Below are 16,789 nucleotides of genomic sequence, written 5' to 3'. Positions count from 1 at the left end.
CCCCGGTCCTCAGTCAAACCCAGCTCCCCCACCTTCTTCCCGTGGATGATGACACACAAAGGGAGAAGAGGAACCGACGTGGCAGAGCCCTGTCTCCGGAGCCATCAGCCCAGCCTTAAACTTCCTCTGCACCCAGCACTGTTAGCATTCTGGCCTCTCCCTACTCAGCACTCAAAAGAAGACTTCAGGCAGGGAAGAAAGGAGAGGGGGGAGAAAGATTCCCTCACAGCCTAACATTAAGGTGACCAACACTGAGGTGGGCATTACTCACACATGCTTCCCTGCCCAAGACTGGCTGAACACTACGAAGAGAATGAGATGCACAGGCTGTTCCCTCTCCAGAGAATCCTCGCCTCCACACTCAAAACTCAAAAATAGATTGCCAGAAAAAGTACCCACTCGGCACAGCATGATTCTGGTACAAAAATTGGTTTTGCTAGCAAAATCTTAATGTGGCTGGAGGGGATACTCCTGCAGGGAATCCCCAAAGCAGGGCACGAAGACAAGAACACTGCCTCTCAGAGATACTTAAGGAAGACTGCCTCTGAACAAGGGGGTTCGATCAAGCGGAGAACATCAGAAGAACCCTCCAGTTTCCAAGGTCTTCCTGAACATCCAGTCTTCTTTTGACCTGATACAGCAGTCACACAGTTCCACGGATATGGAAGGTGGGCAGGTGGGGGGATCTTGTTCAGACCATCTCCCCTGGGGATCGCAGCTGTAGCCACCCCCAGGCTCCAAGGCCCTTTCCCGGTCTGCCAGAGGAAACTGCTAATTCCACCACCCCAATATGGCATCTTCCAAAGGACGGCAACTGCAAGATTCCAACAGCGGGACCGAGAGCTCCGAAGCTTGCAGTCCAACGGTTGGGACGTGTCACCTTGATTAAATCTGGAACTGAAAGCTTGGTGGTTAACAGAACTTCCGTGCCCAGAGATCGCATATCCCCGAGGGCCAGTCACTGGCAATTCAGGGATACCCTCTCTCTGTGCATGGAAGTTCTGTTAAGCGGGAGGTCTTACTGCTCCCTTCGATCAAGCGGCAAAGGAAGGGCAGGACTGCACCAGACGCAGCACATGCCACCCTGCTGGAGCAGAGCCTCAAATCTGCCCTCCAGCACGTTTGAAATAACCCCCACCCGACCCAAGGACCTATCCCCTTCGCTCAGCCAGCTCCGACAGACTGGAATCCAAGGACACACATCGGTCTGGGCCATCGCCTTTCAGCACCCAACCAGCCGATGGGCTTGGCCAAACCACCCTCCCAGGCACCCCGGCTGAGAGAAGGGACACGCTGTCTCCCACGACCGGTCGCCAGACAACTGTGAGGTTGCTGGGATGTGCCCCAAATCCACCTGGCCTCTTTCTGAGGATCGCTGTCCAAACAGCTGGCTGTATGTAAAAAGGCCTCTCGCTTAGCTGACCTTCCATCGCCCTTTCCACACAAGGAGAGGTCTTTGCAGACTTTCCGCAGTGCTCAGCTTTGGTTTCCACGGGCTCGAGATTGAGTCCCGAGGGCCCCACGGAGAACTCGGGATGCAAACCAAAGGGGGCCATTCCACCTCCCCTTGCCCCCAGTCTACAGGCAGATGCCACCATAGAATCATTTTGACTTTGTTTCAGGAAGGAGATACAAGGCTTTGGGGTATCAACCTTATGAAAGACAACATTACTCTCCACAACATTCGCTGGATTAACAAGCCATCCCTGAAATCAGCTTGCGGCCTATCGACAGCCCTCTCGCGCACTTCTTCGGGGTCTCTCTGGTCCAAAGACTCAGAGCCACCAACCGTGGGCTAGGAAGTCCTCCCTCTGGTCCCCGGAGCAGGAAGAAGCCAAGGGGACAGCCTGCCCAAGGCCAGGCACAGCAGCAGAGACCTTTCAAATTCGGACTCGCTTCTCGGGTGCGATGCCACCTTTGGACTCACGGCATTTAGGAACAAACTCTGACAGCTGCTGATACAACTGGCAGGAAACAGAAGGAATTGAAACAAGAATTGGGGGGTGGGGAGTAGAAAAAAGCAGCAGCAGCAAAGATGCGGTGAGACCCAGCAGAAGATGTTGAGTTCCCATCTTGGGGAAGAGTCTTTGCCTTGGTTTCTTCCAAACCAACCTCGCTCTCCCACACAAGAACAGTGGGAGGAAATGTGACAGAAACACGCACTTTCCCCATTCCGATCAGGAATATAATACGCAGATTTTATTTTTTTAATGTCCGATGACTGTTCTTAAATAGGGTAGCCCACAAAAAGGATCCTGACCCAAGGCAGAAATGGCCCTTGGAGGTCTCAGGCTCTGCACTTTTGCTTCTCTAGCCAGAAGAGTGAAGCCTAGTTTTGCACAAGACGCCTGTGCTACTGTTAACCAATCAGAGGACCAGCTGATGACCCACAGCCCCAGACTCCGAAAGGCTGGGTGGTCTGAACGGGTGCCCAGAGGCCATCTGGGGCTGGAGAAGGGCAACGGAGCCATGGCTGAATCCCAGAAATGCACGCCAGATGGGATGCTCTTTCAACCAGGTGGCCAAAGGTGCAACTTTGGGTTCTCCTGCACTTGGCACTGTCAAGGGAAGCCCAGATGGCATCAGGTACCCAGGATACCTTTTGTCAGCTTGGCTTATTTCCCAGTGGCAGCCCTGTCTGGACAGGGCCCTTCTTCCTGCAGTCCTCCAGGACCAGGTTGTGCCCTGATAGCACAATCTGAATACACTCCACATGGTGCTGTCCCTCAAAAATGGTCGGAGCTTCAGCTGGTGCCATCCAGCTATTTGCAGGTGTTATACCAATATGGTATCTATATAGGGCCCCCAAGAGTTGGTTATTTGAAGGACCATCTGCAATGAATTAATGCACCAGGCTCTGAGATTTGCCAGAGATCCTGCCTGAAGGCCCTGTCTCTGCAGATGGAGCCTCTGCCCATCCTTACAAGCCACCTCTGGGGAACCTGCATGAGGCTCTATCCAGGTCCTGAAGGCCTGATCACATTTTTTTTTAAACTGGCTTAAAGATGCAGATGTTCCAGCCTCCCATTAAATGAACAGAGCCATTCTGAACATTGTAAATTGAGGATTCTCAAATCTTTGGGTCACCAATGAAATAGCAAGGGGGACATCTGTGGTTCCCTGATGCTCCAAGCAGGAAGATGTCAGAGCCTGTCCGTGGCCACCCCTTGGAGGCTGCCAATCCCTCTGAATTCAATTCGTAGGCCTTGTGTCTTGCCCAAGCCCACCATGCTATGTTCAGGCACCCCAGACGCAATGTCCTCAAGTGCCATTTGCTCACCCCTGGGACAAATCTTGAAAAATAAAAGGAAGTGGGAGATACGGGAAGTGTTCTTAGAAGTCTAGCACATGGCCAAAGGCTGTCCTTATACTGAAGAGCCAAGATTTCTGCTTCGTCCAAAACAACCTCGCTGCCACAGAGGAAGCCAAGTGGACACAGATGCCGTCACAAGCAAAATGCATTGAGGGACCAAAGGGAACAAATGTTCTGGTGACATAAGAAGCAGGGAACGTTTTGCAGGTCACAAACAACACATGGGAATGAGGAAGCTGGAAATGGTGTTTGTGCCGCATGGAGGTGCCAGGATAGAGAGGCGTCTTTGCCTGGTTCGGGTCCAAGAGGAAGTAATGCAGAAGGCCTACAGCTCCATTCAAGAGTGGCTTCCAGAGAAGAAGCGGAACATTCAGCATGGACCTAAGAGTTTGGCCAAGACACATCAGGACCGCAAAACAGAACAGGTCCTGGTTAGAGACCTAGAAATGGCACTTCCCAACCATCCATCAAGGTTGCCTCTGAGTCTGCATCGCATCGTCTCAACACAAAAGCCAACAAAGCTAGCCCATCTTTTGACTCTGAGCCGGGCATTCAGACAGAGGCTCTGCGTGACGATGAACCCTTCGACAGATCCTGCGCCTAGGCCCCTCTCCAAAGTTGCCTAAGCAGAGGACATGCTCTGCAAGCAACATCTTCCACATTTGATCTGGCCGTCTCCAGCAGGGCTAAGAGAACCGCAGGGCTGCCAAGCCCAAGCAACGCTTTGCTCGATGGGCAGCGGTTCTGCTGGTAGAAACCTGCTTCTTAGCAACCCTCACTGTAACTTTGGCAGAGGGAACATCACACTTTAATCAAGGTACACAACGAAGCACTTTCTGAAAGGACAGGCCATCAGGTGCCTGGGGTGGCATTGGCTTCTCGGGTGACAAGAAAGGAGGCAAAAAAGGGAAAAGGTCCACAGGAACACTGAGGCGACGCTCAAGGACACACCTTTGAATGCGTTAAGCACGTGACCAGAGCCCCTCACTCAGGAGATTTTCTACCCCTCCCCAGCTCTGCACCCGGAGGCCTCGGAACCTTCTTCCTTAAACCACCTTGAAGTAAAACGTACTCCTGCATGAACCGCTGCCTCAAGCTCTCAACCCTATTCGGAGCTTCTCCATCCCTGGGCACTGTTTGCCTTTAATCAAAACCTAACTGCATATAGGAGTGTTTCGTTGCAGCCAAATTGCGGGCGGGGAAGGGGCTGCAGTCGTTTTAATTAAGAGAGTTGAGCGGGATTAGAAACCTCCACAAGCATTCAGGTCAACTTGAGCAAACTTCTTGTTTCTTTCCAATCCCATCAGTCGACCCAGAATGTCCGATCCCGGTCAACCGCCCCGAAACGCCCAGTGCCCGGTCCTGCTTCAGATTCTGGGCAGAATCTTCCCCTTCCAAAAAAGGCCAGTCCTGGTTCTCGCTGCCGTCTTCTTCCACCATACGCCGGTTGCACAAGTTCACTTTGGGTGCTACAATACGACCTCTCCGCAAGCCACAGAAAACAGGCGCTGATTATGCCTGTCCCCTTTCGGTTACAGCCCTCCCTTCTGCTCCAAAAGCATGCATGGGCTCTTCTCACCCTCCCACCAGACGCTTCCCACTCGAGAGCCACAGGGGGGACTGCTCTTTGCAGGTAGACTGCCTCTACACATGGAGCATCCACTTAGTTCTCAGGGGCAACAGGCAACTTTGCAGAACCAATGCAGCAATTTATTTGTTGCTATTTATTTGTAAAAAGAGAGCCAGTTTGGCCTTGTGGTGAAGGCTCCAGGCTAGAAACCAGGAGACCCTGAGTTCTAGTCCCACCTTAGGCACGAAGCCAGCTGGGGGACCCTGGGCCAGTCCCTCTCTCTCAGCCCTAGGAAGGAGGCAATGGCAAACCATTTCTGAAAAACCTGGCCAAGAAAACTGCAGGGACTCATCCAGGCAGTCTCCGAGAATCAGACACAACTGAACGGATTTTAAAAAAATTGTAAATTGGGTACACCAGGCTGCTTCCAAGGCAGTTTACGACAGCCAAGGCGGCTGGTCTGGATGCCAGGGCAGAGCATTAACGCCACCCTGGGAGCCACCTGACCACCCTATCTTAATATTGCTGCCATTGCAGGCACGGCAGGATAAAGGTGCAGAGGAGGGGAACAGATCCAACCATCGGGGGTTCAGACCCCAAAGCCTCTTGACCCCCATCGCCCCAGCCAGCCTGCCTGGAACACGGCAGGTAGATGCAGCGAGCGGCAGAGATTTAGGTCATGTTTTCAAAATCTATTTTGGGTAAACTTATCCTCTTTTCCAACAGGATGGCATTTGAGACTCTCTACGTCCCCTGAGCGCTGCTGAAGACCAAGTCGTGAGTTCTGTATTCCTCTCACCACGATGCCCCTCCCACCCATCACAGCCCCTTTGCTCACCTGCCCAGGGGCCGCTGCCTTGGGGGCTCGGGGTGGCCTGGGGGGTGGGGGGGATCTGCCCCAAAGCACAGGGAGAGGGGGGAAGGTCTCTGCCTCCTGCTCACGAACCCCTCAAGGGCAACAGGTCGGCCACTACAGGAAATAAAATGCTGGATTAAAACTGGTGGGATCCACTTTTACAGCTCTTCCTACAGAAAGGCATTGTTAGCATTTTTGTCGGAGAGGGCAGAAGTGGGCGAAGGGAGGAGGAAGCAGATTGCCAAATCGTGCCCTGGAGATAAAATTCTATAGAAGTGGTGGTGTTTTTCTCAAATAAACAAACAGACAGACTGTCAAGGACTCCTTAAATAAATAGCATCAGTCACTCCTTGGAGCTCACTGGCAGCTGCTAAAATGTGCAACTCTGATCTCCTCTCAGGCTTCGTTCCAACTACCAAACTGTTCTTTTTTACAATAGCTGCAGAAATATATGACCTGGCTGTTAAGACACCTCTGACAGCTGGTAGCCAACAGCCATCAGAAAAAGGGCAAATGCTTTGTTTTTTACACAAGGTTAGCTCCTGAACCAAAGGCGGGGAGGAAGGGTTCTTCTCACCCCCAATGGGCCTGGCTTGGCCCAAAAAGAGATTCTATGGCCTAAATGCAAAGACAACGTTGCATTCTCGATCAGGGTGAAAGGGAAGCTCCAAGCCATGTCTAGAGGGCCAAGAACACACAGGGGTGCAGTTGTTTTTCCAGCAGAGAATCATCTTGAAAAGGCCTTGGGTCTCCCAACCCAAAACTAGACACCTTCCCACTGAAAGGGAAGAGCACACATCGTTCAGAAAGGCAACCTACAGGGGTGGTGTAATCCCACTTCTCTAGGCACTTCCCCATGGACCTTGTTTTCTAAGCCAAGCTCTTCCAAGTTCTTTCCTGCAACTGCAGGAACCACGACCTTGTGAAGAGCAAGGAGGGGCTGCCACTGATTAGGGGTGGGGGGCATGCACGGGGTCACTTAGGTGATTTTGAATGAAGCACATGAGCTGAAGTTTGTAGCTGGCTGTCAGCCTTTAAAAAAAAAAAAAGAAATCCAGCATGTGTTTTTATTTATTTATCTTTACTAAAACCTGTTTGCTTTTCTTGCTTGGGAAAAAAAACCAAACCGTTATTCTCCATTAACTAAATCTGCCGTTTTAGAGTGGATACGGCAACGTGCAATCCGGCCACTTTGCACAGCACACGCCGGCTCCTGGAGTCGGGTTCCATAAGGGAGAAGTCTCCACACGAAGCACCTAGCGCCATGAAACATTCATGTCCCCCACCCTTGCCCTGCCATGCGCGTGCCTTAAGACCCATCCTAACCAAAAAGGCCATCCTCTCCGGGGCCTCCGGGGCTGGCTGCTGTCAGCGGCGCAAGGAGAAAGCGCTCCTTGAGGTGGGGAGGACTGCTGGACCTGAAGTGTTGGGTGGGAAACTCCATTTTCAGCCCACTCACTGACGCGTCCCCCTTACTAGAGCCCCATACCGTTGGTGGCCTGCTTTCCAGCCCCACCTCAAACATTTAAACCCACCTGTCCTAACCCGATGCTTCCAGTCGCACTCAGGGTCCCTCTCCAGGACGGCCATTATCGCTCCTTCTTTTGCCCCAAACTGAAAGACAAAACTGCTTCTTTGGCAACACAAATGCGCCCAAGACTCCCTCGCACCTCTCCATTGTAGCATGAGCGGAGTCAAAGATTTCGACCATCCTTTTTCTCTCCCTTCCGATGACATCATTGCCTCTCTCGCTGGCAGAGAGCGAAGCACGATGCTGCCTGTTCTCACGCCATCGGGGGGATTGAGCCAACAATGCAGATGTGCAGTTGAGGGTTCCTCCAGCGCCCGCCACCCCCTGATCTTTACGTTGTCCCCGAACACACCTTGGCTGCAACCCTGGGCACATTTCAATGGACTCGGGCCTTGCTTCCAAGGTGGCAAGGCAGAATCATGCTGCATGCTCTTTCGTGTGCCAGAGGGCATCCCTTTGTATTTATCTGGATTAAAGCATGCACACAATTGGACCTCCTCCAGCGTGTTAGGTGTGCCATTCCACACATGCCTCTAAAAGTCACTGCTAAATTGGGATTCTTAACATGACAGAAGAGGCCAGTTACGGAAAACAAATGGAGCTACAGTCACTTGCTTCATCCTGGCTCTGCTGTCCAGTTTTGGGATTGCGGCTTCTGGCCCACCACTCAAAGGTCCAGGGCTGAGCCAGGCCCCAAATGGCCATCCATCCTTCCCTGGAGTAATTAACCCATTTGGGAAACAGACTGTCTTTTCTCTCCCTTTAAAACTCCTTGGCCCTTGCCCAGCCACGCAGCAAAGGAAATGAGGTCTGCGGAGAAGGCCTGGCTCAGCATGACGGCCATGGATCCTTCCAGCTGGAGATCCAAAGGGCCAAGAAGGCCAGGACCTTGGGCAGGCGGGTCACACAATCCACAGCTGTCCCTCTGGCCTCCTGCAAGGTTTTAGGAGCCAGAAGGGTCTCCCCGCCTGCTCCCTGGAGAGCTTGGCCACCAAACCTGGGACCTTTGGTCCCCATCGCAAAACAATCCTTCACTCCACTCGCTCTGAAGGTGAACAGTGTTTAAGCAGCCTGCCTCTCAGCCCTTTGAGGTAGGCCAGACCCCACAGGGATTCCAGGAATGCTACTGGATCACTGTCAGGTGTATTAACAGAGTGTTGAAAGAGTTCCCCTCTGCCCCGCCTTATGCCAAACCGAATCAAGGCAGGACGCCTTGGTTTCTCTCTCACGCTTTCCACTTCCCCAGGACTGTGTTGCCATTCCTCTCCCTTCGGTGGCTCATCCATTCCCTTCCCAGGGTCATCTCTACATTCCTTTCCGCTGCGCAACTCTGACCCCTCGCGAGGTGCTACGACTGGCCCTCCAGGACTCCCAGCCAGCAGGAGAATCTCCAAGCACTTGGAGGGCCCCAGCAGAAGGAAGTTGCTTGGAAGGCTGAGGAGGTGGCAAGGGAGACACCCCAGTCCCCAGGAGACCTCTGCCTAGGCCCCACTGCTCTACGAAGCTCCGAATCTGCCATCTTTGAAAGGGAGACTCTTGCATGGGATGGCGCTGGGAGCATTCACTGGGGTTGCAGGGAGACAACCAAACCGGCAAGGCTTCGTTCACACCACGCACTCAGTCCCAAATCACGGCTTGCCAATCCCAGGGCCTCAGCCCAAAAGCCAAGCCATCTGCATTAGTGAAACTGTCTGGATGCAGACAACAAAGTAAGCCAGAAAGCACAGCTTAGAATCACAACGCCTCACTGGCCACAACATGCTAAGACCCAAACCAACAAACCGTACTTGTTGTGCCCCAGGTGCAGAAACAGAACACGCTTCCTCTAACTTTCTCCCACACAAGCCGCAATCACTGTTTGGGAGTTAGTTTATCAGTTCCCCTCCTTCTACCCAGAGCAGCAACCAAGACTTGAACTGGGTTCGAGCCGTAAGTGGTTTGCTCAGTGGCGGCACACTGGGCTTTGGGCGTTCCGTCGTTATGGTCCCTGTGCCGTGCCTATTCACTGAGCACGCCACACATACCCAGCCAGTGGAAGCTTACACAATAAGCCGTAAGCAAGCAAATCAAACCGTGCTTGAACGTGTTTGAGCTCAGCCTTTGATCCAAGCGCTCTCGCACGTCCTTCAGCCGGGCACTTCCCCTGCCAATTGGCAAATGATGTTGGTCCCGGAGCATGAGCACAAGTCCAAATGCGGCCATTTGTCAACCTTTACAGTTATTTCCTCGCCAACAACGATGCACGTGGCTCCCCGCTCCAGAGAATTGGCTGCGGAGCTGAGGGGCCCAACTCGGATCCAGAACTGCCACAACTTGAAACAGCAGCAGCAGCAGCAGCTTTGAAAACCTTGCCTGTCCATGGACTTGGTCAACCGCATTACTCTCCCCCATTCCGCCCAAACAAAGAAAGAAAAGAGAGAAACTATTAAACTGTCAGATCCAGTTAAAGCTAGCATGTTCCCAGGAACCCTTAATAGATGACAGAGCGGAGAGAGAAAACATGCTTGACAGAGCCAATCTGGGCCCCCTTCTGCTTAGTCTGTGCAAATAAGATGCCTCAGTCGCACCTAAAGATCTCAGAACCAGTTGGAACTTTCCACTTGAGCCAAATTTTCCCAAAAAGAGAGGAAGCACGCTCCCTCCAAAGATCAAGCTCCCTATCTGAGGACAACCCATCTAAAACTAGACATTTGTTACCCACTCTTGGCAGAAGTTTGTGTTAATTTCCATTAACTGGATAGCTCTGGGTCTGAGAGGCTTCCTTGGAAGGACAGAGCCCCAAAGCGCCAAATGCAATGGGTAAAATCCACTCGGCCGCCCCATTTGCACCTTCTGCCTCCCAAGCGGCAAAGCTGGCCAGACAACAGCCTTCCGTCTGGGGAGACTAATCTGAACCGTAACTCTTGCCGTCAGAGGTGCCCCTTCTTTACTGAGGTGCTGAGAGCGGATCGAGGCCTGCTCAGGGATGAAACCTCTTTAGCAGGAGGTCACCTCCTCCTCAGCTGGGCTGCCCAGAAGGAGCGGTGGCACACAATGTGGAAGAGGGCACGGTGGGGCCGGAGCAGATCTCCTCCGCGGAGAAGCTGCCCGGTTTAGGACTTTGCTTAAGGGGAGAGGAAAGACGAGGAAGAGACACCGGACTGAAGCGTATGAGATGAGGCAGGACAGGGAAGAACAACGTCAATGGGGCATCGAAGGAAGTAGAATGGGGGGAGGTTTGGGACAGAAATAAGTTAGTGGAGCCTAGTTGAACAACTATGGTTGCGCAGTTGGCTTTGGAGAAAATTCATGGAAGAGCAGGCAAGCCACAGCTACTGAGGTAGCCACGGACATTTCTCCAGGATCGGAGGTCAAGGAGTCTGCAGCTGGGAACGGAATGTCCTGGGGAGAGAAGGCTGGCCTAGGAGGGCCCTGGAGCTGAGTGGCCGGGGGGCACCCCCTGTGCCTCGGGAAAGCCCATGGGCCGGTGTGTCATGGGGGGAGGGACCGGGGCATACAGGTGGCTTAAATCAAGCATTTCACCTCTTAACCTCCCTCTGAACTCCATTGGCCCTGCCCACCCGGGGGGGGGGACAGAAGTGGCCCTCCAGGACACCCATTTGTTCCCGAGCTAAGCTTTGTCCAACTCTAGCTTGCTGAATGGACTGCGAGTGGCTAAGTTCACACAGCTGAGCAGGGAACATGATGCCCGAGCGCAGAGTGCAAACTCCGCCCTTCTCTACAGACTTCTGGCCAGCTTTAGCCAAGAGGAATCCGGAGGCCTCCCTGCTGAAAGACCAGCCTTCCGCTCTGCAGCCACTCATCCCTGCCGGAGGATGCCTGCTCGCTCTTGAGAAGCTGCGGGTTGGCCAGTGAAGCTTCTGCACGAGGAACGGCCCCACCAGGCCGGCCCCCCCTGAGGCCCCAGCTGCAGGAACACCACCATGGGGCCAACTCATCCAACTGCTAAAAAGCTCAGAACAGAACTCAGCAGATGCAGCTAAACAAAGCCTCCATGCGCAGGGGCCATCTATCGCTGACTGTCCAACATGCCAACAAACAAGGCTTCTAGCTGACCACCATTGGAGGAAGAACATCAGAATCAGACGTGACCGACCCTTGGACATTGTCTGGTTGCAGTCCTTGTGGACAGGACAATGTGAAGGGGCCCTGGGGGCCCCTCCTGGAGGCCCTTCCAGTCAGGCATGCCACCAGTCCATGCAATTCACCGGCGGCGCCTCAGTCGTGCAGTTCCTCCCTTGCAGGACAGACACAGCATTCTGGGGGATGAACTGAGGCACCCAGGCACGCACACACACACGCGCACAAGCTCCTTGAATCCACAGTTCTGCTTCGAGGCCACTCGCTCTCTCCTGCTTTTCACCAGTGCAGAACTGACCTCTGAGGCAGAGAAGAGGGGCAAACGGGGGGGGCTTTTTCCCCCCAACTTCGCCTTTGTTGGGGAGATGGGGGAGCTCAGCAGCTGTTGTGAAACAGGCTGCTGGAGCTGAACTGAGAAAGCGTTTCTTGGAAAGCCAGAAGCGGCTCTCGAGTCAAGCTACCCTCCCCAAATTCTCATCAACTGTTTACATAAGCGGCAAGTCAGATTGGCTCCGAAGCCCTGACGGAGACGGAGATGGTGGCAGCAGCCGAGATCTCAGGGACGGCAGCAGGCAGCAAAGGCAGCGACGCTGGCCCACCAGCCCCCTTGCAGAGGATGGCGGCGTGCAGCTGAGGCTGGTGCAGCTGCGGAGGAAGGAGGTGCTCACCCGTCCCCACACGCAATGCCGCTCGGCTTGCCTGAGCCCACTCCATGCTGTATTCCAACGGGCATGAGCCTGCAGCGGTGTTGGTGCTGATGGGCAGCGCCCAGCCTTGGCCAGAATCAGCTGCTCCCCTTTGCTCGGCTGAGGAGCAAGGACGAGGAAGCAAGAAATGTGGCGATTCCACCACACCCACACGCCGCATGGGCAACGTGGGTTTTGGAGCAATTCGGAGGTAACACCATGCGCAAAGGTGTTCAGGAGAAGACGCTGGGCAGCTCAGGGCTGCACCTGGAAGACCCGGGATCATCCCCGGCACCTTCCTCTCCCGCAGCCCTGAGCAAGCCAGCCCCAAGAAAAGCCAGCATGACCCAGACGCGGCAAGGATGGCAGCGCCAGACTGGCCTCGGACCTGTGACCCGGCAGGTCTGGTGCAGCTCAGGACTAACAAAAAAAAAAAGGAAGCGTTTGAGGGAAGCTAAGGGAGGCCAAAGATCGGGGGGGGGGGGGCGGCCAGAGAGGCAATGGCAATCTGGTGCCCCTAACTGTCCCCCTCTGGCCTTGCCCTGATCCTCAACAGCCCCACCCGTGTCGGCTGTTCCACCAACCGCAAGGCTTGTGGGCCCCTCTTATTCCCAGCGGTTCCCAAGATATGCTGGTTGAGCCCCTCTGAGAAGCGAAAGGGGGCTCTTCCCTGCACGAAGTACCTTTGCCCTCTGGGGTTCACTGCTGCGTGATGTGGCGACGGCCACTGGTGGAAATGGTAGGCGAACCCAGAAAGCCCCACGGGGTACAAAGAGGGAGGAGGCCATCCAGGACAAGGCACCCCACTAGCCATACAAGAGGCTGATTTCTGGAGCCAGCCCACCCTCACGGCATGCCCAGAGGCGCCAATCAGACCTTTGTAAGCCAGCATCCCAATTCCACAGCCGTCAGCCCTCTCTGGTGTGGAACTTCCAGTGGGCACCCATAACCCAAGCAGGGGAGAGGCTCCACCCTGGTGGGCATCTCCAGGTCCCTGGGATTCTTGGTGTTCTCCGACCTTGGTGGTTGCCAGCCTGGTAACGAAACGTCTGCAGGAAGGCAGCCAAGGTGGGAGGCCCCCAAGAACTCAGCAGTCCAGCCTGGATCTATCCCTATTCTCAGCAACAGCATCTCCGTGCCACGTGGTCACAGCTTCCCTAAGTTAGTGGTCCACAGTGTGAAACAGGGCACCCCCTCTATTGGGGGACAACAGTGCTACAGAATCAGACCAGATTCTCCAACTTGGCAGCCTTTTAGGGGTTCAACTCGCAGGCCAACCACATGGTCCATGACTTGTCCCCTGGGCCTGGAACAGGACCGTCTCTTACCATCTGACCCCTCTTAGAAGTCCTCCCCTTTCCAATCCTCTGGTGGGTCCCAACATCAACATGTCACATTCTCTTCCCAGTCCACAGTCACTGCACAGGGGCATTGCCACAGAAGGCTGCCACACCAGAGGCCTGCAACACCAAGGCGTCAGTTCTGGACAGCGCCCACAAAGTCTTTAGGACCTATCCATGGCTATCCTGGGGTCCAGGTCCTGCTTAGGGTTAATTCATGTGACATCTGAACACCAGAAGCGTGTCCAACAACATCCGAGAAGCTCAGAAGCAGCACAGGTGCATCAGATGCAGAAAGACCCTCCCTTAAGGGAACCTGGGCCCTGGGGGCTCAGGCAGGAACCCCTGGCCCCCTGCCCCCAGCAGCATGAGCATCTCCAGGATTCTTAATCTGGCAGGTAAACCCCACTGCACAAGACAGACACTGTGGTCAGCACGGAGACCTTCTTTTACACCCAGGTGGGCAAATGGCTGGCCTGGATCATGAAGGTGCCTTCCAAGGAAAAGTCCTCCTCTCTCCACGCTGGCCCCCACTGCAAGCTCTCCCCTGAGGCCAGCAGCTGAGTCTCCCCAAGAAATCTCTGCTCGCCCCACCCCGATGGGGACACTCCTGCCGGGCCTTCCCAGCTGAGAGCCAGACTTTGAGGAGCACCGTCCAGGGAGGTACACGTGGAACAGCCTGGCCCTGAGGCTACTGAGGACCTGGAAACCGGCGCTCGGGTGGCAAAAAGGGACTAGTCACTGCCAGCAACTCCTTCACAGAAGGCACCACTGCAGACTTCCAAACCCCAAAGGCCAGCAGGCCCTTTCCCACCCCAGCCTCCCAGAGCGGTGGGATTACGGCGTCCCACAGCCTCCTCCCCTCCCCGTCCCTGTACCTTATCTGCCATTATCATGGCAGAGCCCCCGTGGATCCCCAAGATGGGTATAAAGGTCTGCGAGGAAATAAAATCCAAAATCTGGGCAATGGCCTCCTGGCCGGTGTCATCTCCAAACAGCACCCCATGGATCTTGGTGCCCGAGATCAAGTCACAGACGTGGGTGATGATGCTCTTGGGGTCGGTCTGGTTGATCAGGAGGGGCACCACGTTCACGTCGGTGGGGAGCCCCCCTGATGCATCCCTGCTGCTGAGGACACGAATGTCTCTTTCCATGACATTTGGGGTCCTTCCCAGGATGACCGCGATGTTCAGGATCGGGGAGCTTCTCTCCGCCCCGTGGACCAGGGCCAGATCCGCCAACAACGCTTGGAGCACCAGGAGATTCCAGCAAGCACATGCCATCTTGGCCAGCACCATGCCCTGCAAAGGGGGTCAGATTTAACTGGACAAAAGTGACCCCGGGTGCCCTCTTCAACGAGCGGGGTCGGCCAGCCCATCGGCAGACCGGCCTCAGACCCCCCCCCAGCCCGCCAAGGGAGTGGGGGCCAAGCATTGCGCCAGCCTGCCTCAGCCCAGCTCCCTGCTGGCTTCAGAGCGGAACCACCTTTGCCTCCATGAAGGAGTGACTTCTGACTCCTCCCTTAACAGGCGAAAAAGAAAAGCAGCCCAGCCGGGGGGGGGGGGCACACAGAGGGGCCAGAAATCGGGGAGAGGGGGCTGCTGCGGCCTACGAGAAGCCCTGGGGCCCCTCTGCTGCAGCCACCAAGGCGACAACCGGCAGACACCGGCCCTGCTGCTGCCTGGGTGCTGCCCCCGGAAGGGTATTCTCTGGGCCTTTCTCACGCTGGAGGGCTAACAGCTCTAGTGGAACCCACCACACCTCTGGCACAGCTCCAAGCATGCCTTGTGCCACCCGGTCCCCTGCCTGGACCCCATCCTCAGCCGCCCCTCCTCTGCCGTTCCCTTCTTCTGTTCCAGGCCAATTCCCTCTGTGGGCACTGTGTTGGGGTCCATCACCTGGGCCTTTCCAAGCACCAGCAACTTAGGGGGCAGGGAGAAAGGGGCCCTCCAGGGCCGGGGGGAGGGGGGTGGCAGCTCAGGCCTTTCCATGGAAGGACCACCCCTCCCCGTCCTGCCTTCGGGGTGGACTGCTGCTGACCCAGAGCCTCCCAAAGGGATCCTGCATCTTCCCGGGCAGCAGACCATCCTCCCCCGCCAGCTTGAACGGTGCTCGGAGTGCCACCTCCACCAACCCCCCCACCGCAGCTTCAGCAAAGCAGGGCTCCTAAAGGACCCGCTTTCCCGCAGAGGAGGGGGAGGGGGGAGTGTGAGCCAGGGGCTCGCTGCCACCCCCTGCCCACTCCCCTCCACCGCCCGGCCTTTGCAGACTGCATTTGGATGCAGCCTCCGAGGTCGGATCTGTTGCAGGGCAGATTTACCATCTCCCCCCCACACTGCAGTCAGATCAGGCGAGAATTTTTTAAAAAGGAGAGGCTTCTGGTGAAACAATAAAGCTTTCTAGTGGGCCTTTTAAACTCGCTTCATTAATTTCTGTTTTTCCCAGTCTTCTTCTAAACGACGATGCACCGTGCTGGCTGGCTTGGTGATGAGGGTTCCCCCCCCCCGCATGAAGCCCCCCACCTCCCAGTCTGCAGCCCGCAGTTCCTGGCTCCCCATCCCGTTCGCGGGCCGAAGGGAAAGGTAAGCCCAGAGCGCCCCCTGGCCCCGGGCGCCTCCCGCCTGCCTGCCTCCCTTCCTCTCCCGCGGCCGAGGGGATCTCTCCCTCCTCCTTACCCGGGTCGTGAGAAACGGTAGCCGAGGCCGCCGCAAAGTTTGGCATTTCGCAGGGCTGCTCAGCGGCGCGCGTCAAAGGGGGCCGCCGTCCTGCCTTCCAAAGGCGCCGTCGCCGGGGTTGGGCTCGGGGCTCCGCATCGCCTCGCCTCGCGGCCGCGGGGGCTCTCCCTGCAAACAGGGTCTGGGGGGCGGGTCAGAAGAAGGCCGGCCGCGTTAGCCCCAAAGCAGGTGGGGTGGGAAGGGCGACCCATTCCGCGCATTAAGAACAAGCAAACATTGTCTCGAACAAACACGTTGACACGCGGCGGCGGCGGCAGTTGGAAAAGTTGCTTAAACGCCCTCCCAGAGACTCCCCTCCCCACTGCGGCCCGCCCTCCAGGAGCACTGGACTACAAATCCCATCGTCCACACTAGCCCAGGCGGCTGGGAACTGTGATCCAGCCCCTCTGGAGGGCACCTGCGGGGGAAGGAGGCGGGCGGCATTGCTGGCCCCCGGCTGCCGCGCCATCCTCTTCGGGACCCGCTCCCGCTGCCTCGGCCGGCCCGGCCCGGCCGGCCCTCCCAACCCGCCGAGGGCGCGCGAAACCAGGCGGCCCCCGCGCGCTTCCCCCGTCCTCGCAGCGGAGGGCGCAAAACCCGGAGGGGGCTCTGCGGAGGCGCAGCGAGTCCGCCTGCCAGCCGGCCGCGAGCCTCCGCAGCCTGCTCGCCCGGGAAGGCTTACCCTGCGCGGCCGGCCGG

General features: G+C 56.0%; 1 protein-coding gene across 1 annotated transcript in view; it reads right to left on the bottom strand.

Moving 5' to 3' along the window:
- Window positions 1–14,674, bottom strand: part of GRIN2A (glutamate ionotropic receptor NMDA type subunit 2A) — a 67,905-nt gene extending 53,231 nt beyond the window's left edge. The window contains exon 1 of the mRNA XM_063314939.1: window positions 14,255–14,674. Within this exon, the coding sequence (XP_063171009.1) occupies window positions 14,255–14,674 (420 nt within the window). The remainder of the gene's footprint in view (window positions 1–14,254) is intronic.
- Window positions 14,675–16,789: the final 2,115 nt, after the last annotated feature.

The sequence above is a fragment of the Candoia aspera genome, chromosome 14 (assembly GCF_035149785.1).
Source record: "Candoia aspera isolate rCanAsp1 chromosome 14, rCanAsp1.hap2, whole genome shotgun sequence".
Classification (NCBI taxonomy): Eukaryota; Metazoa; Chordata; class Lepidosauria; order Squamata; family Boidae; genus Candoia; species Candoia aspera.
The sequence above is the reverse complement of the archived record's forward strand: the minus strand, read 5'-3'. Positions and strand labels throughout refer to the sequence as shown.